Source organism: Erinaceus europaeus, chromosome 1 (genome assembly GCF_950295315.1).
Source record: "Erinaceus europaeus chromosome 1, mEriEur2.1, whole genome shotgun sequence".
In the NCBI taxonomy this organism is placed as follows: Eukaryota; Metazoa; Chordata; class Mammalia; order Eulipotyphla; family Erinaceidae; genus Erinaceus; species Erinaceus europaeus.
In genome coordinates this window covers 179,949,711-179,972,871 of record NC_080162.1, presented here as the reverse complement: position 1 = coordinate 179,972,871, position 23,161 = coordinate 179,949,711, and the positions used below count along the sequence as shown (strand labels likewise).

At 41.6% G+C, this 23,161-nt stretch overlaps 1 protein-coding gene and 1 pseudogene across 1 annotated transcript; one reads left to right on the top strand and one right to left on the bottom strand.

Moving 5' to 3' along the window:
- Nucleotides 1–4,486: 4,486 nt before the first annotated feature.
- Nucleotides 4,487–5,067, bottom strand: LOC103115940 (eukaryotic translation initiation factor 1-like). The gene has a single exon (XM_060204322.1). It carries the CDS (start codon nt 4,999–5,001, stop codon nt 4,660–4,662), a length of 342 nt encoding a protein of 113 aa, XP_060060305.1. The 5' UTR covers nt 5,002–5,067; the 3' UTR covers nt 4,487–4,659.
- Nucleotides 5,068–5,539: 472 nt separating this feature from the next.
- On the top strand, nt 5,540–7,096 carry LOC132542056 (profilin-1-like; annotated as a pseudogene).
- Nucleotides 7,097–23,161: the final 16,065 nt, after the last annotated feature.

Below are 23,161 nucleotides of genomic sequence, written 5' to 3'. Positions count from 1 at the left end.
CAGGGACTCATGGCTGAGCTGAGACGCGGTTCAATCTTTATTGATGAGGAATGCAGTGCAAGCTAGCTATCTCTAATCACAGTCCTGTTCTATATATATATCTCCTGAAGCGGAAGTGTCAGGAAGAGGAAGTACGTAGGATGGGGGTGGGGAGAAGGAAAAAGCACATGAACCAATGGGGATTAAACCAATGAAAACAATGATTATGTAAATAGACCACAGCTTTTAAGCAATACAAGTGAACCTAATGTGATGATCAAAACAGAAGGTCTTAGAAGCAGAATTTAGAAGCAGACCAACAACCAGTAACAATGGAGAGAGGGATTTATTCAAGGTCTAGGCCCATCATGTCTGTTTGGGAATCTCAGGACTCCCTGACTAGGGCCCCAGCTAATGGGGTGGCCTGATAGTGACTAAAGAGTCATCATTAAAGTATGCCTGTCTCTTGCCCTTATTCAGGTTTTTCAGTCCTTGCTTTGATAAGGTTAGCTTGGGAGTGAGTGAGGGAAGTATAATAGGAAATAGGTGAAGAGGGTATCTAAGTCTAAGTAGACACTATTTCACTATGAACTTCATGCTGACTCACTGTAGACTATTGTGTACTTTTGCTTTCAGGTATATATTTTGTCCTAATTTATGGATACATGTGAACATATGCTCTATTCACGGGACTTGATCTACATCTAGGTTTTGGGACTTTGTTAGGAAGTGAACCATCTGAAATGGAATTAGCGAATCCTATGAAAGGAAAGGTCTCACCCGAGTGATGAGGCTTAAGGGCTGACATTCCCCTGCCTATGTCTCTGGACACAGTCTGAAGTGAAGCATACCAAGATGGTAACTCGTTGCATTGATTAGGTTGGGGTCAGCAGATGTGATATCATTTGGTATTAATTGAGAGAAGCATGCAGGAAAGTGAGCCCCACTCTAGAGGTTCCAGGACTGGGAGAAATAATAGGCTTTACAGAGGAAGTGGGAGGTTCCTGCTGTCTTAGGGTTTAAGAAGACAATAGATAGTTATTTCAGTAATTACACTGTTTGGCAATTGGGTTAACTTTGAAAAATCCCTTTGTTAGGACTTGCTATATCATATACAACATCACCATAATTTATGTTCTTTGACATTATTTATATATAACTATACCACCGGTTGCTTCTGTTCTCCCTTGTCTAAGCTTTTAAGAGAGTCAACATATCAAAGGCTCAGCCTATGGTCTCAGCATTAAAAGTTTGAGACATTCAGTCAATTTCCCCTCTCCTATTAAATAGTAATTTATATGACTACAAATTAATAGGAGTGTACATAAACACCATTCCCACCACCAAAAACTGTGTCCCATCCCACCCCACCCCCAGATCAGAACAAATCAATGGGGTGTACAGTCAACAATATTTATACACCTTTCCCATATTTGGGAGCTACTCTCTTCCCTGATCCAGCTTTCTGGTCCTTTTTCCAGCCATGACATCATCTCCTCAAACAATAATTAGGATCTACTTGCATTTCAGATTTCATATTTCAGGCTCAGGGGAAAAAAAACTAGTATAGCCACAGGCTCTTTGGAATATAACTAAAATATGTCTACTAGCTATCTACAAAATGGAGGAACTTCCCCCCCCCCCCCAGCTCTTCATCTGCACTTCTCCAGCCTTTAGGTTCATGATTAGTCAACAATTTGTTTAGCTTTATATGTTAACTCTTTTTTCAGCCACCAGGTTCCAGATGCTAGCATGATGCCAACCAGACTTCCCTGGACAGGCAACTCCACCAGTGTGTCCTCAAGCTGCAATTCCCCAGAACCCCGCCCCACTAGGGAAAGAGAGAGGGAGGTTAGGAGTATGGATGGACCTGTCAATGCCCATGTTCAGCAGGCAGGCAAGTGCAGAAGCCAGACTTTCCACCTTCTGCATCCCATAATGACCTTGGGCCCATACTCCCAGAGGGATAAAGACTAGGAAAGTTATCAGGGGAGGGGATAGGATACGGAGTTCTGGTGGTGTGAATTGTGTGGAGTTGTACTCCTCTTATCCTATGGTTTTGTCAGTGTTTCCTTTTTATAAATAAATAAACAAATGAAGTCCATCACATGACAAACATAGACTGGCCAGACCCTGAATATAACTAGCATAGTTACTAGCAAGTGCTGATGACAACCCAAGTAACATAAAATAAGTGTCTGGAGGAGTAAGCACTAGATTTTACTCTACAGTATTGAAAATATCCATCTTTGAATAGTTTCATATGAAGGGCTGAAGAAATAGCATAATGGTTATGCAAGATGAATTTCATGCAACAAAGGTTCCAGGTTCAATTGCCAGCATAACCATAAACCAGAGCTGAGCAGTGTCTGAGAAAGGAAAAAGAAAGAAAGAAATAAAGAGAGAAAGGAAGAAAGAGGAAGGAGAAAAGAAGAAAAAGAGAAGTGTGGAAAAAAGAGAAAAAATAAAGGGGTGGGGTGGTGGGGCACCTGGCTGAGCATACATGTTAAAGTGAGCTAGGCAGAAAGCTTTGTGAGTGGTGAAACAGTGTTGCAGATGTCTCTCTGCCTTTCTCCTGCTCTATCTCCTCCTCCTCTCTCAATTTTTCTCTCTCTCTCAATAAATAAACACATAAAAATATATTTTTTAAAGATTTTATTTATTCATGAAGAGAGAAGGAAAGAGAGAGAGAGAAAGAACCAGACATTACTCTGGTACATGTGCTGCCAGGGATTGAACTTAGGACCTCATGCTTCAGAGTCTGATGCTTTATCCACTGCGCCACCTCCTGGACCACATAAAATATTTTTTTTTAAAAAAAGGGAAGGAAAACATGAAAAAGGAGAAAGACACCTGCAGCACTGCTTCACTGCTCCTAAAGTTTTTTTCCCTGCAAGTGGAGTTCAGGGACTTGAACCTGGGTCCTTACTCACTATACTATGAGTACTTAATCAGGTGCACCACCACCTGGTCCCACCTTTCTCCCTGTAACCTCCTTCCCTCTCAATATCGGGCTGTTTTTATCCAATGGATAAATAAAGATTATATATATATATATATATATATATATATATGAAAAATATTTTTACATGAAAAGAAAGCATGAGAAAAAAATGTCAGAGGAGACAACATTACATTCATGGTAAGCCTACCATGTTCTAATTTCTCTCATCGTATGTAGGTAACACTAGCTCTACCTCTCATTCACTTCTTATATTGTTCAAAAAAACTTGGAGTCAGGCTGTAGTACACTGGGCTAAGCGCAGGTGGTGCAAAGCACAAAGACCGGCATAAGGATCCCAGTTCGAACCCCGGCTCCCCACCTGCAGGGGAGTTGCTTCACAGGCGGTGAAGCAGGTCTGCAGGTGTCTATCTTTCTCTCCTCCTCTCTGTCTTCCCCTCCCTCTCTCCATTTCTCTCTGTCCTATCCAACAACAACAACAACAATAATAACTACAACAATAAAAAACAACAAGGGCAACAAAAGGGAAAAAATAAATAAAATAAATATAAAAAAAAGTATTTAAAAAAAAACCAAAACTACACAGCAGGACAAGGAGAGGGAAGAAAAGTGCTATTTAGAGGAAAAGGGCAGAAGTAGGGAAAGAGGGGGGGGGGAAAGAAAAGTTTCTTTTTATCATATAAATAATAACTGTAAAACATTTAGCTTTGTAAAATGAAGGGACTAATCTGAGGTCATAAAGCCAGTTAATGACAACAAGAATTGAAGCAGATCTGTTTGATGCCAAAGCCTTTATCTTCAGACAAGTCCCTGTATGAGTTTTTATGAGATCATTCATATAATCCCATTTAAATATTCATGAATGATCTCATTAACTTATTTTTAACAAAATGAAGAAAAATAGTTTCCATCTCATATATAACAGCTATCATGTACTCAGGAGGTTGTCAAGTTGAAAGATGCCTTCTAGAATCCTGACAAGTTGAGTCATCAGAACATCTTTATTCATTTATATTATATTCAATATCGAACTCTTACTAAGCTGTCCCTGGTATTTTGTCACTGTTTTACATTTTAGAATACTAAAAAACTTTAGTTTTCAATTTTTCACACCTAATCCTCCTCCCCTATTTAAGAAGCTTAATGAGGGATTAATTCATTTTATCGTCTTTATTAAATTTTACTGGGAATAGTGTAGGATGTAGGAATGTGTAAATATCCAGATAAGTCAAGTATCTAGACATTGCTTGACCCATGAGCAAGCTGATATTTTTATTTGCTACAAGAAATTATATATATATATACATATGTATATGTATATGTATGTATATATATATATATAGAGAGAGAGAGAGAATGGAAGGAAGGAAGGAAGGAAGGAAGGAAGGAAGGAAGGAAGGAAGGAAAGAGAGAGAGATGAGATGAGATGAGATGTAGGTCTTGGGTGGTGGTGCATTTGGTTGAGTGCACTTGTTACATGCACAAGGGCCCAGGTTCAAGTCCCTGGTCCCCACCGTCAGGGGGTAAGTTTTTTTTTTTTCAGCATGGCTCTTTTCAGTTTATTGCATGAAGGAGTTACACTAGTCCAAGTTAAAAGCAGACCCCAAATGGTTACATTATACAAGCTGTGAGGTTTTTAAACTTGTGACAAGGGACAGAACGGAAATTCTGCTCATTGCAAGGAAATCCTCACTTAAGCTTCAGTGAGCCGAAAGCACTTAAAACCCATGAACTTTCAGCTGGTTGTCCTTAGCCAGTTCAATCTCCACAAGGAACTGGCATATGTTCTTGCGCTGGTCACCCTGTAGCTGAATTACTTCTCCATATTCTGGATGCTCAATTACAGTACCATTGCAGGCAAATTTCTTCTTAAACGCCTTCACTAGTTTCTTTTTATTGTAATCATCAGCGATCCCTTGGACAGTAGTAAGGGTCTTCCTGCCGTTTCTCTGTTGAATTCTTATATGGATATAATCCTCAGTGCCAGCAGGAAGCAGGTCATCACCCTTACTTGCATCAGCAAAGGGGTCGAAAGAGTGGAGGTTCTGGATAGCGGACATACGATAAGATTCCTTTTCCTCGGTGGAAATGGCTTGCGGAAGGCGGCGGCGGGAGAAGGCGGGCGGGGCGTGGGAGGGGGGAACGGAGGTCGGGAAGCAAGGGGGATCAAGGGGGAGGCGGCTCAGTGACTGGGGCCCAGGGGGTAAGTTTTGCGAGTGGTGAAGCAGGTGTCTCTCTGTCTCTTTTACTCTCTATCTCCCTCCCCCCTTCTCATTTTTTGGCTATCTCTATCCAATAAATAAATAAATAAAATACTAATACATTTAAATAAGATAAATTATTTTATATCTCTGGAAATAAATCTGATGGTATTATTTTTAATGTTAAAATAATGAATGATGTCCTTTTTCTGTCTTGAAAGTGTACACTCTAAGAAAACAAACCAGAAAAAATTTAATTTATATCATAATCTTTAACACTGATTGTAATTGGAAATAATATAAGTATTCTGTGAATTTTTCCAGCAGTAAAAAATAAATAAGCAAAGTAAAACACATTAGAAAAAATGTTATTGTCAAGTATGTGTGTGATGAGAATTATAAGAAAATTCTAGTCAGTTGTGAATGTAAAATGTCACTGACAATGACCATTACTCTCACCACTGCTGCTACATCTCAGTGCTTCTTATTTTTTTCTTTTATTATTTATTATTGTACAGAGACAAAAATTGAGAGGGGTGGGGGAGATATAGGAAAGAGATAGAGAGAAACTTGCAGCCATGCTTCACCAATCATGAAGCTTTCTCCCTACAGGTGGGGACCAGGGGCTTGAACCTGGATACTTGCATACTGTAATGTGTGCACTTAACCAGGTGCTCTACCACCTGGCCCTCATGTCAGTGTTTTTTTGTCATCCTTCTTGCATATTTCATTCCACTATTTTTTTTTTTTTCAGTCTAAGTTTGAGTCTTACCTCTCAAGAGTCCTAAAGGAAACCCTCTGGACTCTGACAAGCAGAGTCCAAAATCCACACAATTGTTCTGTATAAGATGCCATTCTTGATGCTTCATCAATAATCATCACATTTATTGACAGTCACTTTACTCAGCATCTCTCCCCTCTCTTCTACCATTTCCCATTCACCCCTCCACCTCAACTCCATTTCTGTATTTCTCTAAAATCTTTTTTTTTGAGTTTTTGACCCCACTAAATAACCATAATTACTGGCATCTACTGCATGCCAGGCATAAGGTATAAGCCACTGGTGAGTGGGACTGCTACAATTTCTTTCTTTTCAGAGCTGGGGAGACAGCATATTGGTTATGCAACAGACTTTTATACCTGAGGCTCCAAGGCTCAAGGTTTAATCCCCAGCTCCACCATAAGCCAGAGCTGAGCAGTGCTCTGTTCTCTCTCTCTCTCTCTGTCTTTTATTTAAGAAATTATTAGACAGCTAGCTGAGCCGCGGTCCGCACGGCAGCGAGTGCCCCAAACTCTCCGCCTCCCGGTGCCGGCCAGGCCAGTCCGAGGCAGCTGGATCCCAGCCCGGGACCCCAGCAGCAATGCGGAGAGCAACCCCAGCAGCAGCTCATAGGTGGACCGCCTACATAGACAACCTCATGGGGGATGGGACCTGTCAGGGCGCGGCCACGGCCATCGGGGCTAGAAGGACTCGCCATCTGTCTGGGGAAAACATTCATCAACATTACGCCAGCTGAGGTTGATGTTCTGGTTGGTAAAGACCAGTCAAGTTTTTTCGTGAATGGGCTGACACTTGGGGGCTAGAAATGTTCTGTGATCCGGGACTCACTGCTGCAGGATGGAGAATTTACTATGGACCTTCGTACCAAGAGCACCGGTGGAGCCCCCACCTTCAACATCACTGTCACCATGACTTCCAAGACGCTAGTCCTGCTGATGAGCAAAGGTGTCCACGGTGGCATGATCAACAAGAAATGTTATGCAATGGCCTCCCACCTGCGGCGTGCTCAGTACTGACCTCGTCCTTCCCTTCCCCCACCACTCCCCACTGCTTTTGCACCCCTCCCTCCCGTACACACACACCATTTTTATTTTTTGGGCCATTATCCTACACCCCTTATTGCTGCCAAAACCAAATGGGCTGGGAGTTGACAGATGCCTACCTCTACCCAAACCCCTCCTGTGTGTGATTTGAAAACTTTTTTTTTTTAATAAAAAAGATTGTACTATAATAAAATAAATTAAATAAATAAAAATATTTTTAAAGAACAATTTCTTTTAAGTATTATTCTTTCTTTTTAAAAACATTTATTCCCTTTTGTTGCCCTTGTTGTTTTCTTGTTGTTGTTGTTATTGATGTCATCATTGTTGGATAGGACAGAGAGAAATGGAGAGAGGAGGGGAAAACAGAGGGGGGGGGAGATAAATATAGGTACCTGCAGACCTGCTTCACTACTTGGGAAGGGACCCCCCCTGCAGATGGGGTGCTGGGGCCTTGAATGGAATCCGTAAGCTAGTCCTTGCACTTTGCAGCCACATGCGCTTAACCAGCTGTGCTACTGCCCAACTCCCTTTTCTTTCTTTAATATCTTATTAATTTGTTTACTGGATAGAGACAGAAATCAAAATGGAAGAGAATCATCAAACTTTGTACATCCAGTCACTTATGTTTGGCCACTGAGGTAGTTGCCAATATTTTGTAATTACAAATAATGCTGTAATGAATCACCTTATCACCTTGGGCATTTATTTTTTAATTTGTTAGAGGCATACACTCATGGTGAATTTCTAGAAGTAGAAAACTGGGTTTGTGGGGCCGGGTGGTGGCGCACCTGGTTGAGCACACATTACAATGCATAAGGACCCAAGTTTAAATCTCCACCTGCAGGGGGAAAGTTTTGTGAGAGGTGAAGCAGGACTTCAGGTGTCTCTCTTCCTCTCTGTCTCCCTTTCCCCTCTCAATTTCTGGCTGTCTCTATCCAATAAATAAATATAATAAAAAAAATGTAGAATATATTTAGCTCTCTCCTCTCCTGGGTCAACTAGAAATGCCAAAGGAGACCACCTGGGACCACAACAAGACAGGACTAGAATGACATCAGGAACCCACCAAATTACCGGTGAGTGCAAACACATGTGGCTCCTGGACAGTGAGCAGCCTAAGGAGATCCTCAGTGGCTGGTAATAGGTGGCAGTATACTGGTTGAGGCACCACCTCCAGTCTGTTTTACCAACAAAAAGACTGATGAATGGATGACAGGACTCCCCTAAGACTCACCAAATGCAACTGTGAGTCTCCATTGATACTGCCCTCAGAGGCTGGAGCAGCAGGGGGAAGGCCTTGTGTTGACATGGGGGACAGAGAACTGACCAGGAAACTCAGGAGAAGAGCTACATCTCAGTGGCCTGGCAGTGGGGCTGTATAGTGGGAGCCTTTCCACATTGTTCTCCTGATGGGAACATGGTGAATGATTGCCTCAGAGCCTACAGACTATAAACAGGACTTGACTGAAGGCTCACAGGGATCAGCAGTGCTGCCCAGTTGGCAGGGAGGCTGAACTGAGCCTGGAGCTTTGGATCCTTGGGTTGTGGGAATCTCTTTGCATAACCACTGTATTATCTCTCCCTCACCCTGCTTTATCTCTTAGTCATAAGTGAGTGACTAAGCTAAAAAACCTACTTACAGGTAAAAATAGCCTACAGGGAAGAAAAAGAACTAAAGAGGCTTTAACAGTCACTGTCCTTCAACTCAGGGATTGAGATAACATTAGAACAACTGTTATTTCCACAATTGTGAACTCTTTAAGTACCTTACTTAGACACAAGTCAATCCAGGCAAGTGTGATCAGTAATTTGAAAAGTACTGAGAGAGGGACCTCATTACATTCTATACTATATACGATGGCTAAACCAACAAGAAGAAACAGTGGAGAAATGAACGAGGACAAAAGTCCACTAAAAGCCCCCCCAAAAGTACAAACAAAGGAAAATGAGATCAACATCCAAACACTAGCTAAGGAATTAGCCACAGGAGTGAGGAAAGAGTTGGAAAGCTTTTCATCAGAAATGCAGAAAAAAACAAATGAGTCTCTGAAAGAAAGCACCAACTATCTTGAGGTAATTAGAGAGCTGAAAACTGAAATAGCTGAGCTATTTGTTCAGCACAACTAGCTGAACAAGCTAATACAGTATCAGAACAGGGTAACAAAATAGCTGAGCAACAGAAAACAACAGAGGGGAGAGAGAATAGAATAAATGAGGCAGAAAACAGAATTAGCAAGATTAAGGACAAATTAGAGACAACTAAGAAATAAGTAAGAGATCTCAAAAAGAGATTAAGAGATACGGAAAACAACAACAGAGCCATATGGGATGACTTCAGAAGAAATAACATACGCATTATAGGCTTATCAGAGGAAGAAAGGGAGGGGAAGAAAGCATTCAACAGGACATAATAGATGAGAACTTCTCTAGTCTAGACAATATAAAAGACATAAAGGTTCAAGAACCCCAGAGGGTCCCAAACAGAATTAACCCCAGACTTAAAGATAGCAAGACACATCATATTTATCATGAAAAGTAATAAGGATAAAGAAAGGCTCCTGAAGGCTGCAAGAGAAAAACAAAGAGTCACTTATAGAGGAAAACCCCTAAGATTAGCAGCATATTTCTCCACACAAACACTACAGGCCAGAAGAGAATGGCAAGATATCTATCAAGTGCTCAGTGAGAAAGGCTTTCAACCAAGACTACTGTATCCTGCTAGACTGTCGTTCAGACTAGATGGAGGCATAAAAACCTTCTCTGATAAACAACAGTTGAAGGAATCAACTATGACCAAGCCTGCCCTGAAGAAGTTCTCAAAGGTCTCCTATAAACAATCAGATCACCATAAATGTACTATATATCAGAACACCCTAAAAATCTACAATTATGGCATTAAAATATCTTCAATCTATAATATCAATAAATGTCAATGGCCTGAATTCACCTACTAAAAGGCACAGAGTAGGAAGATGGATCAGGAAACACAGCCCAACCATATGTTGTCTACAGGAATATCACCTTACTCAACAAGAGAAACACAGACTCAAAGTGAGAGGATGGAAAATACCATACAAGCCAATGGACAACAACAACAAAAAAGGATGGGGGGGGGGGGCGGGCGGTAGTGCAGCAGGTTAAGAGCACATGGCGCAAAGTGCAAGGACCAGCATAAGGATCCCGGTTCAAGTTCCTGGCTCCCCAAGTGCTGGGGGGTCGTTTCACAAGAAGTGAAGCAGGTTTGCAGGTGTCTATCTTTCTTTCCTTCTCTCTGTCTTCCTCTCCTCTCTCAATTTCTCTCTGTCCTACCCAACAACAATGACAACAACAACAATAATAATGATAAAACAACAAGGGCAACAAAAGGGAAAAAATAGCCTCCAGTAGTAGGGTATTCAGAGACCCAGAGATAATTCTGGAGGCAAAAAAAAAAAAAAAAAAAAGGACAGGGACAGCTATGCTTATATCTGACATGATAGACCTTAAACTAAATAAAATTTAAAAATATAGGGATGGACATTACTTAGTTCTCAGAGGATCAATCAATCAAGAAGACTTAATGATTATCAACATCTATGAACCCAAGGAGAGGCCATCTAAATACATCAAATATCTACTGAAAGAGCTACAGCAACATAATAACAGCAACACAGTAATAGTAGGGGACTTTAACACCCCACTCTTTCAACTTGACAAATCATCCAGGCAGAAAATCAACAAAGAAATGAAGGACCAAAAGGAAGAGATAGATAAACTAGAACTATTGGACATTTTCAGAGTAAAAATGGTGATTTCACTGTTTTTAGCCCATCTTGGATGGAGCTTGAAGAAATCATGTAAAGTACAGTAAGTCAGAAACAGAAGGATGAATTATGGGATGATCTCACTCATAGGAAGAAGTTGAAAAACAAGATCATAAAAGAAAACACTAAGCAGAACTTGGGCTGTGTTGATATGCTTCTAGATTCTGCTTGTGAAGCCTTCTATTTTTATCATCACATTGGGTTCGCCTGTGTTGCTTGCTATGTGTTCTGTTTGCACGTCCAGTGTTGGCTGGGCACCCCCCTGCCTCCGGGATATTGGTTTGGACCCCCCCCCCCCACATTTGGTTTAGTCATCGCTGGTTCGTGCTTCTTCCTTCTCCCTGCCCCCATTGTACATATTTCTTTTGTTCCTGACTCTTCTGCCTGAGAGAGATGCAGGACAGAATTGTGTTGTGATTAGAAGAGATTAGTTGTTTGAACCGCATCCCCGCTAGTCAATAAAGAGATACTGCTTCCCAGCTCAGCCATGAGTCCCTGGTCATCTCTGTCTCCCACCCACGAAGCCAGTCCGGCAGGGCTGGAGTTGGTGTATTGCACCAAATTAAAGGCTCTGGGGAGTTCAGGGCCTGGAGTAGGATGGCAAAGGACCTAGTGGGGGTTGTGTTGTTGGAACAATGAGAAATATTATGCATGCACGAACTATTGTATTTACTGTCAACTGTAAAACATTAGTCCCCCAATAAAGAAGAAAAATGAAAGAAAGAAAGAAAGAAAGAAGAGAAAAGCCCAGGTGGGCAGGTTTCTCTATTCCTGCAGTGTTCCAAGTGTTCAGAGCCCTCACTTTGTAGTGGAGCTGCTATTGACCCCAGACCTGGTCTTCTATTGACTTCAAACTTTTCCATCCTCATCTCATAGTTATGAGGTTAGGACTAAGCCATTTATCATGGTCATGGATTGATGAAATTGAAAACTTAAAACATGACTTTCCCTCTTAAAGAAGTGCTTTCTAATTTTGTCTTGGTGTTACATGCTCTTACAGCTCAGAGAGCTTGTATAATATGAGCCAAGAATTAGAAAGGGATCCAAAAATCTCACTTCTCATTTTTTTTTTTTTTGTTCTTGGAGAATAGTAGATTATTAACAATGTAAAAAAGACATCTTTCAACTTAACTATCAACAGAATACAAGTGAGCTGAGATGTCTGAGACAGAAATCATTTCTGTCCTTTTTGTTAAAAGTAAGACAACGTGGCTAATTCATGAATGTTTTAGTGGAATGATTCATTCAGAGAGAAAAAGTGGGCCAGCTTTGGTTTCTTGAAGGGGTAGAGAATTATAAGGCAACATAAATCTGTGAGTGTCTTTATTTTCTGATGCCCCCAATCAACTTATCCGTATGCTGTGTCCTACTCCTCAGACATTCTTCAACACCTGGTTACCAAGTGTTTTCCGAGTTTGCTCTTTCAGAGTGGTATTATTATCTGATGGCCTTTGTTCCTCAGTAACAGGCTTTCTTAATCGATGTGAGTATTCATTATTTCAAAATGTCTGTTCAGAGTATTTATTTATTTATTTATTTATTTATTTATTTATTTATTTATTTATTTATTTTTGCCTTCAGGGTTATTGCTGGGGTTCGGTGCCTGCACTACAAATCCACTGCTCCTGGCGGCCACTCCCCATTGTTATTGTTGTTGTTGCTGTTAGATAGGATAGAGAGAAATTGAGAGAGGAAAGGGAGATAGAGAGGGGGAGAGAAAGACACTTGCAGACTTGCTTCAGCGCTTGCGAAGCGACATGGGAGGGTGGGGGACGGCTCAAACCGGGATTCTTAGGCAGATCCTTGTGCTTCGCACTGTGTGCGCTTAACACAGTACACTGCCGTGTCTAGAGTTCTGTTTCATGTCCAAAGCTCTGTTCCATGTCAGATCCTATACTTGATGAAAGGATATGAATAGGAAAATGGGGACCAGGGAAACAGTGACGGGTGGAACACAGGATTTGCGTGCCTAACATCTCATGCATGAATCATATGTGCCAGAATTGAGCAGTGAATGTGTTCTGTTCTTGCTCAGTAATTAAATAAAGAATTTCATCTTTAAAAAAAGTGGACTAGAGCAGTGGGCTAGTGGCAGAACACAATACTTCCACGTGTGGGACTTTATACCTGGTCCTTGGCATTATTCTGAGATTGATGTCTCTCATAAGAGTGGGGTAAATACTGTGTAAAAACTTCACATGTAGGAGACAGAAAGGGAGAATACAGGGTGAACTTGAGACTGGGGTTCCAAAGCAAGGATCTCTGGGAAGGAAATGGAATAAATGGGCTAGGGGACAGGGTGTTTGGAGACCCTGATGGGGTGAGATGAACGTATTTAGCAGACATGTTACGCAGAACAGGGAAACCAGGTGGCTGGGGATGTGGGTCAGTGGTGAGAGTGCTAGACCAGTACAGGGAAACCATACATATGCATAGACAAATGTGCTGTAATTTACTTATTTATTTTTAAATATTTATTTATTTTCCCTTTTGTTGCCCTTGGTTTTTTTTATTGTTGTTGTAGTTATTATTGTTGTTGTTATTGATGTCATCGTTGTTAGATAGGACAGAGAGAAATGGAGAGAGGAGGGGAAGACAGAGAGGGGGAGAGAAAGACAGACACCTGCAGACCTGCTTCACCGCCACGTGCTCTTAACCCCCATCCTCCCATGTCGCTTCGCAAGCACTGAAGCAAGTCTGCAAGTGTCTTTCTCTCCCCCTCTCTATCTCCGCCGACTCCTGTCCTCTAATTTATTAACCACCCAATAAAAAATGGTACAGGGGGTCAGGCGATAACACACCGGGTTAAGTGTGCTTGGTGCGAAGATCCTGTTTTGAGCCCCTGGCTCCTCACCTGCAGGGGGGTTGCTTCACTAGTAGTGAAGCAAGTCTGCAGGTGTCTATCTTTCTTTCCCTCTCTCTGTTTCCCCGCCTCTCTGGGTTTCTGTCTGTCCTACCCAATAACAGCAGCAGCAACAAAAACAACATTAACAGCAACAGTAGCAACAACAATGGGAGAAAATGGTCCCCAGGAGCACTGGATTCTTAAAAGTCAGAAAAAAATAATTTGAAAAAATATTTATTATTTTTAAAAAATTTTTTAAAGGGAGGAATGGGGTAGGTAGTGATGCACCCAGTTGAGCATACACATTACAGTGGGCAAGGACCCAGGTTCAAGACTCCAGTCCCCGTGGGGAAGCTTCACAAGCATGAAGCAGTGCTGCAGTTCTCTTTGTGGTCTCCCCCCGCCCCCTTAGTAGAGCGCACAATTCCTGTGCAAGGGTGCAGGTGTGAGGCCTCTGTCACCACATGGGGGAAGTTTCACAAATGATGGAACAGTGATGTGGGTAGCACTCTCTCTCTTTTCCCCTCTGTGTGTCTTTCCCTGTCTCTTACCTCTGTTGAAAGGAAAGAAGGAAGGAAAATTCTATAGTGAGTAGGAAGGTTGTATAGGAGCGGAGCCCCATCAATAACCCTGGTGTCAAAACAAAGACAACAGCAAAACAAAAAAGTAAATCAAGCAAAAACCAAACGGAAAGTGGTTGTATGGCTTTATGTTACACAGTTTTAAACTCTCAGTGAACATGGAACTATAAACACAAAAGCTGCAACAAATGCCAATGACATGAACAAAGAGGGGTCAGGCAGTGGCTCACCTGGTTGAGTGCACACAGTACAATGCTTAAGCACCTGGGTTCAAGTCCCTGGTCTCCACTTGCAGGGGGAAAGCTTTTTTTTTTTCCCTACCCGAGCACTGTTCAGCTCTGGTTTATGGTGGTGTGGGTAATTGGACCTGGGACTTTGGAGCCTCAGGGGAAAAATTTTAGGAGCAGTGAAGCAGTGCTCTAGGTATCTGTCTTTCTCCCCCTTCACCTCCCCCTTCCCTCTTGATTTGTCTTTCTAGCCAAAATAAATAAATACACTGTAGTCATTTAGTTAAAAAGAAAAGGGGGAATTGTTGTATGCTTTACATTGGGTTGTTCTAGTTCTCCCCCGCCAAGAGAATTGGATCAGTCCAGTTAGTTTCGAGGGCCCGCTTGGCCCCGCCCCAAGGAACCCCGCCAGAATTCCAGAGTTTCAGAGTTGCAGAGTTCGAGAGTAGGAGAGAGTGCTTGCGCCGCCGCAAAGAGACAGCAGAGTTCTGTGTGGTGATTAGTTTGGTTTAGTTTATGAATCGTTGTTCCTGAATAAAGAAATACAGCTTCCCTGACTAGCCGTATGTCTCTGGTTGTCTCTGTTACCCGCCCATGAAGCTAGCCTGGCCAGCTAGAGCCTCCGAAATTTTAACAACAATACACTGTTTTTTTAAAAGAACAAAGACTTTTTTGAGTTTTATCTAAGTAGAAATTAAACATGGGCATTGATATTTTCAGGCTTATCACTTAAAAAAACAACTCTGCAAAAATGTTATCTAAATATGCATTAGAAAAGTCTTCAGCAGTAAGATATTATTAGTGTTATTCGGGGTTGCAGCAGAAAGTAGATGATGTATCTAAAGAGGATAATTTAAGGAGCATTTATCAAGAACTTGTTTACAGAGGATCAGGTGAAGAAAAAGCATGAAGCATGGCGCAGTGCTCCAGAGTTTGTAGCAGTGAGCTCTATTGTTGCTCTAAGTCAAAGATTTGGGGGACTGTGCACAGGACCTGGGAGACAGAGTAGCCTGTCAAGATGGAAAGTGAGTGTTCCCTCTATCCCCAGCATCCTCTTGATGCAGCTAGATCAGCTGGAAACAGCCCAATATGGAGGGCTCATACTCAGTTACTTCTTTCCCATCCTGCTGGCCTCCCCACTTGTTGAACCCAATGAAGGCAGAAGACAAGGGAGTTAGTTAGGCTCTATCCTTCCTAAAAGAGTACTCTCTATAAGGTGAACTATCTCCTGGCCCCTGATGTTTGCTTTTCTTTAAAATATTACCACCTATGTATCAATCCCTAAAAAATATACTTCATTTTTTGTAATATCCAATATGGTCTCTTTTGAATATTTTAATATATGTGAAATCACCCCTTGATAATTTTTAGAAGAAACACTGTATACAGTTGGCCAAGAAATATGTATCAACTAAAGGACAATTATTGTCTCTACAACAACCTTTATTAGACTCATCAAACAAGTAAATGTAGTAAAACTCAAAGTTAACTTAGACCCCAATAGAATCCGAGGTATATTTCCTCTCTAACTTGAGGCCAGACCCCATAAATCTATTACCAGTTTGGATACAACAAATGACACTCAACACTTTAGCAACTGGGAAAAATCCCAAGCTTGTTGGGTAAAGAAGGGATTACAAAAGTTGGAAAAGGGCAAGAGACCTGCTCATTTAATGATGGCCCCCTTGGTCACTGCCAGGCCACCCCATCAACTGAGGCCTTAGTCAAGGAATCCTTGGTTTCTCCCATATATAATATGTGCCTAGACTTTTTTTTAATATTTATTTTCCCTTTTGTTGCCCTTATTGTTTTTTATTGTTGTTGTAGTTATTGTTGTTATTGATGTTGTTGTTAGATAGGAGAGAGAGAAATGGAGAGAGGAGGGGAAGACAGAGAGGGGGAGAGAAAGATAGACACCTGCAGACCTGCTTCACCGCCTGTGAAGTGCTCCCCTGCAGGTGGGGAGCCAGGGGCTCAAACTGGGATCCTTACGCGGGTCCTTGTGCTTTACACCACGTGCACTTAACCTGCTGCGTTGCCGCCCGACTCCCGTGCCTAGACTTTTAACAGACCCCTCTCTCCAACATCATTGGTCACTTCCATCTGGAACATCACTATATGCCCTCTTGTAGGCTTCATCAGGACAGTACCCTCACTATGAACTAGCAATGGTAAGGACTGCTCCACGTTCTAAATGGAGGTTGGGCCATTCTCTTACTTTTTCACTCTGGGAAAACTGGTCCTGTGACATGAGTGCAGCCTAGAATGTTCCCAGCTGTGACCATGAACTTCAAGCTCAGACTGACAGAGACTTGGAGGTTATACCGGCACCTGGGATAAATATGAATATATATATATATATATATATATATATATATATATATATATGGTCAGATTGATGTGGTAAACAGTTAATTGTTTGTATTTATATAGTTTCTTTGCTGTCTCTTCTCATAGAACTTTTAAAACATAGATCTGCTGTTCAACAATTTGTTTGGCTTTGTATGTTAACTCTTTTCAGCCACTAGGTTCCAGATGCTAGCATGATGCCGACCAGACTTCTCTGGACAGATGACACCACCAATGTGTCCTGGAGCTCCAGTTCCCCAGAGCTCCACCCTACTAGGGAAAGAGAGAGGCAAGCTGGGAGTATGTATTGACCAGTCAACACCTATGTTCAGCGGGGAAGCAATTACAGAAGCCAGACCTTCCACCTTCTGCATCCCACAATGACCTTAGTCCATACTCCCTTTTAGGGATAAAGAATAGAAAAGCTGTCAGGGGAGGGGATGGGATATGGAGATCTGGTGGTGGGAATTGTGTGGAGTTGTACCCCTCTTATCCTATGGTTTTGTTAACATCTCCTTTTTTAAAATAAATATATATATAAAAAGAAAAAACAGATCTGCTGCTAAAACAGACCTCCTGTAACTTTAATATATTTTATCTTTTTTTTTTTTTTCACAATACAGCTTAAGTATAAATAGTTCAAAACTTGTCTGGAGGCTCCTTAGTGTGCAAACCATAAGAGTCTTTCTGTCTTGTTTCATCTCTATTTCTAGATTCTTGTTCTTACCACCATGTCCTAAATTGGTTCACTACACCATATTCTCATAGTAGCCAGGGGAAGGGAGGAAACAACTATTACTTTCAAGGGCATGACTCAGGAATTTCTCGGATTATTTTCACTTTCCTCTTATTGCTAAGAACTTAGTCACATGGCCTTCCTGTGAAGGAGCCCAAAGACATAGGCTTTATTTGGGTTGTCCTATGCATACCTGGATATGTTACTATTGGTGGAGTGAATGGATATGGAGACACCTAGTGGTGGTTGGGGCAGGGCAGCCAACCCAGATTGCAATGATAGTGTGATTATTTGACATTTATCTATCCCACTAGTCGGTAATCTCTACAAGATCAGGTACTGTACTGTTTTCTTTTTACCATTGGGCCATTACTTAACCTATTACATAATATGATATGATATAATATAATAAAACAGTATAGTGTGTGATATAAACATTTGTTGAGTGGATGACTAGGTTGAGTCTCTCTCTCTCGCTGGTCACTGTCTCATGTCTGAAACTTTGTACAAACCTAATACTTGTCATTACCTAGAAATATGTGTGTGTATATTACTCATTGAAACTGCCTTTGCTAATCTGTTAAGAGAAAATAACTGTTTGATTGACTGAATGTCATTTACACATTTTGAAGTTACACAGTTTGTAGTTGATTAAGCACAACACGGCAAATCTTAGTTAAATAACAGGTTCCAAATCATACTGCATAGTCCAGAACATGCTTGATGAGGAGTAGAATATAGCATAGTATTGGAGTTAGGGGCTGGGTCGTGATGCACTTGGTTGAGCACACATTTTACAGTGCACAAGGACCTGGGTTCCAGCCTCCAACCCCCCCCCCCCCCGGCAGGGAAAGAGCTTTGTAAGTGGTGAAGCAGTGTTGCAGGTATCTTTCTGTCTCTTTCCCTCTTTATCGCCCCTTCCGTCTCAATTTCTGGCTGTCTCTATCCAATAAATAAGTAAAGACAATAAAAATTTTAAAAAATTGAATTAAAGTGCTCATGCAATTTAACATGAATACTATTTTTCAATTATGAGCCTCCCAGAAGAGTTGGGAAGGGTTAAAGATGATATTCTTTCATTAGAATTTAGAGGGATGACATTTAGAGGGATATGTGATTTCTAATAACAAATATATGTTTGGTCTTTGTTTCTGTTCTTGGCAAATAATCCCTGGAATGCTTTTAAGAACAAAAAAAGTGTTTTGATATTCATAGCAAATCTCTTTCTTCTTAAAAATTCTTCTCCACAGAAACAACTGGTGGCATCACATTATAAGATACAGCTATATGTAAATTGCATTAAAGGACATAAATTATGGTGAGGTCTTGTATGATACAGCAAATCATAACAATGGGATTTTCAAAGTAAACCCAACCACCAAGTAATTTCTTTATAGCAATAACTACCTATTGCCTTCTTTAACTGTAAGACAGCAGGAACCTTCCCCATTCTCTATAAAACTCATATTCCTTCCAGTTCTGGAACCTCTGGGGAGGGGTTTGCTTTCCTGCATGCTTCTCTCAGTTCATACCAATTGATACTGCATCTGCTGATCTCAGCCTAATCAATGCAACCACCTTGACACATTTCACTTCAGAGATGCCAGGTGTGGGATGTCAACCCTTTAGCTCCATTACTCTGGTGAAACCTATCCTAGCTCATAGGACTCCTTAATGCCATTTTGGGTGGTGCATTTCCTACAAAAAAAAAACAAACACAAAAAAACACATCAAAACCTAGATATAGACCAGGACCCATGAGATAGGGCATATATATATACACACATGTATCCATAAACTAGGGCAAAGTATATACCTTAAAGCAAAAGTGCACAAAAGTTTGCACTGAGGGGGTCGGGCTGTGGCGCAGTGGGTTAAGCGCACGTGGCGCAAAGCGCAGGGACCGGTGTAAGGATCCCGGTTCGAGCCCCCAGGCTCCCCACCTGCAGGGGAGTCGCTTCACAGGCGGTGAAGCAGGTCTGCAGGTGTCTATCTTTCTCTCCCCCTCTCTCTCTGTCTTCCCCTCCTCTCTCCATTTCTCTCTGTCCTATCCAACAACAAAGCAACGTCAGCAATGGCAATAATAACCGCAACGAGGCTGCAACAACTAGGGCAACAAAAAGGGGGAAAAATGGCCTCCAGGAGCGGTGGATTCATGGTGCAGGCACCGAGCCCAGCAATAACCCTGGAGGAAAAAAAAAAAAAGTTTGCACTGAGTCAATAAATGCAGCAAGTAGAAAGACCTACAAAAGACACCCTCAAGTATCTAATAAAATAGTTGCTACTCAGACTTAGATACTCTCCTTACCTATTTCTTATTTCATTTCCCTCAATCACTCCAAAGTTAACCTTGTCAGACAAAGTAAGGACTATAAAAACTGGATAAGAGCAAGAGACCGGCATACTTTCATGATGGCTCTTTGGCTCTATTACACTTCACTCAATCACTCCAAAGCTAACCTTGTCAAAGTAAGAATTACAAAAGTTGAATAAGTGCAAGAGAATGGCATACTTTAATAATGACTCTTTAGTCACTATCAGGCCATCCTATCACCTGGGGCCCTAGTCAGGGAGTCTTGGGATTCCCACATAGACATTATGGGCCTAGACCTCTAACAGATCCCTCTCTCCACTGTCACTGGTCATCTCTATCAGGACAACATAATAGGCCCCTTTGTAGGCTCCTATAGGACCTTGCCCTCAATGTGGATCAACGATGGTATGGAATGTTCCATTCTCCAAAGGGAGGTTGGATAACATACTCTACCTATCACCTGAGGAAGATGGGTCCTGAAATTAGTGCAGCCTAGAATGTTCTTAGCTGTGACCATAGAATTCAAGCTCAGACCTACAGGGATGCAGAGGTTACATAGGTTCCTGCACTGAATATGGGCCCCAGATAAAATCTGTGGGGTTAATGGTATTAATGTACTTTCCCCAAATTTGGGAGATACTCTCTTCCCTGATCCAGCTTTCTAATCCTTTTTCCAGCTATGACGCCATCTTCCCAGACAGTACCTTGGGTCCACCTGCATGTTAGCCGCAAGTTCTGGCAAAAACTAGTGAAGTCATGGGCCCCTTGGAATATACCTAAAATGGACCTACTAGCTTTTTCTAATACAGAGACCCCAAATCTCATCTGCAGTATTTTTGCCTTTAGGTTCCTGATTATTAAACAGTTTGTTCTTCTTTATAGCTTAATTCTTTTTTAGCCACCAGCTTCCAGATGCTACCATGATGCCAACCTGACTTCCCTGGGCAGACACCCCCATCAATGTGTACTGGAGTCCTGCCTCTCCAGATCCCTGCCCCACTAGAGGGAAAGAGAGAGGCAGGCTGGGAGTATGGATTGACCTGCCAATGCCCATGTTCTGCGGGGAAGCAATTACAGAAGCCAGACCTTCCATCTTCTGCACCCCATAATGACCCTAGTTCCATACTCCCAGAGGGATAAATAATAAAAATCTATCAAGGAAGGGGATGGGATACAGAGTTCTGGTGGAGGGAATTGTGTGGAACTGTATCCCTCTTATCCTATGGTCTTGTCAATATTTCCATTTTATATATAAAAAAAAATTCTTCTCCTTCTTCTTGTTCTTCTTCTCCCTCCTCCTCCTCCTTCTCTTCCTCCTCCTTCACCAAATTGCTGCTCATCTCTGGCTTACGGTAGTGCTGGGTACATGGGACTTCAGAGTCTCAGAGATGAAAGTCTTTTTCCGTAATCACTGTGCTAACTCCCTAGCCCAACAAGCCACTTTCAACTACCCTTGAGTTTATGTTAATACAATGACTTTTAGAAAACACCTAAGAATGGAACTGGTTGCCATGGGAGCCAACCTTGTGATGGGAGGGTGGAACTTGCCCCCTGACCACCAGGAAGGGGAGAGGGTCTCCCGATTGAATTAATAACCAATGATCACTGACTTAATCATTCAAACCTGCATAATAAAGATGTCATAAAACTTCAAAAGGAGGGTGCCAGGTGGTGCTGCATCTGGTTGAGCACACATGTTACAGTACACAAGGACCCAGGTTCAAGGCACCGGTCCCCACCTGAGGGGAAAAGCCTTGCAAGTGGTGAAACAGGTCTTCAGGTGTCTCTTTGTCTCTCTCCCTCTCTATCACCCCTCTCTATTTCTGGCTGTCTCCAATAAATAAAGACAATAATATTAAAAAAAAACTTATAAAAGATGGGGTTCAGAGAACTTCCAGATTAGAAAGTCAAAAATACCAACATGCTGGAAGTAAGAATCAAGGTACACAAAAGTTCTTGAGTGCAGTACCTCTCCCTATGTATCTTTTCATCAGATTGTCATTAATACTCTTTACTATTCCTTGTAATACAGCAATAAGCTGGTAAGTAAACTTGTTTCTTGAGTTGTGTGAGATGTTCTAGAAAATCAATTAAATGGAGAAGTGTGGGACAAGAGCATTTTATTTACAGTCAATGGGTCAGAAGCACAGGCACCAGTCTGGATATTCTACTGGCATTTGAAGCAGGGATTGTCTTGTGGCACTGAACTATTAACCTACGAAAATGGATGCTGTCATTAGGGTATCTGGATTGAGTAAATTTATGGGCCACCAAGTCAGTGTCCTCAGAGAACTGGGTTAATTGCTTGGTGGTTATGGAAAACAAAAACCACAAAATACCACATACTCAAGATAGCTTTTTCAATAGCTACTTAAGGAAATATCATTTTATCAGTGATGAAAATTAACGATGTAGTTAATTAATTATAAATAAGGATCTAATCAAGACTTGGTGAGAACGATTTCTTTTTCTTTTCTTTTCTTTTTTTTTTTTTTTTTTTGCCTCCTATTGCTGGGCTCAGTGCCCGCACCATGAATCCATTGCTCCTGGAGGCCATTTAAATTTTTTTTTCCTTTTTTATTTATTGGGGAATTAATGTTTTACATTCAACAGTAAGTACAATAGTTTGTACATGCATAACATTCCCCAGTTTCCCATTTAACAATACAACCCCCACTAGGTCCTCTGAGTCCTTCATGGACTTATATTCTCCCCACCCACCCACCCCAGAGTCTTTTACTTTGGTGCAATATGCCAATTCCATTTCAGGTTCTACTTGTGTTTTCTTTTCTGATCTTGTTTTTCAGCTTCTGCCTGAGAGTGAGATCATCCCACTGGAGGCCATTTTTTATTCTCCTTTTGTTGCCCTTGTTGTTATAGTCTTGTTGTGGTTATTGTTGTTGTTGAAGTCGTTTGTTGTTGGATAGGACAGAGAGAAATGGAGGGAGGAGGGGAAGACATAGAGGGGGAGAGAAAGATAGACACCTGCAGGCCTGCTTCACCACCTGTGAAGCGACTCCCCTGCAGGTGGGGAGCCGGGGGCTCGAACCGAGATCCTTACGCTACACCCAACCCACTGCGCCACTGCCCGACCCCGGAGAAAGATTTCTCTCATAGTTTTTTATTTTTAACCAGAGCTCTGCTTAGCTCTGGCTTTGGTGGTGCGAAGGATTGAACTTGGGGCTTCAGAACCTCACACATGAGAGTCTTTTTGCATAACCATTATGCTATCTACCCTTCCCTGGACTCAGTGAGAATGACAACATAATCACTCAACAACACCACTCACCACTAGGTACAGATATCTTGCTTATAATATATTTAGTGATAATATTAAAAA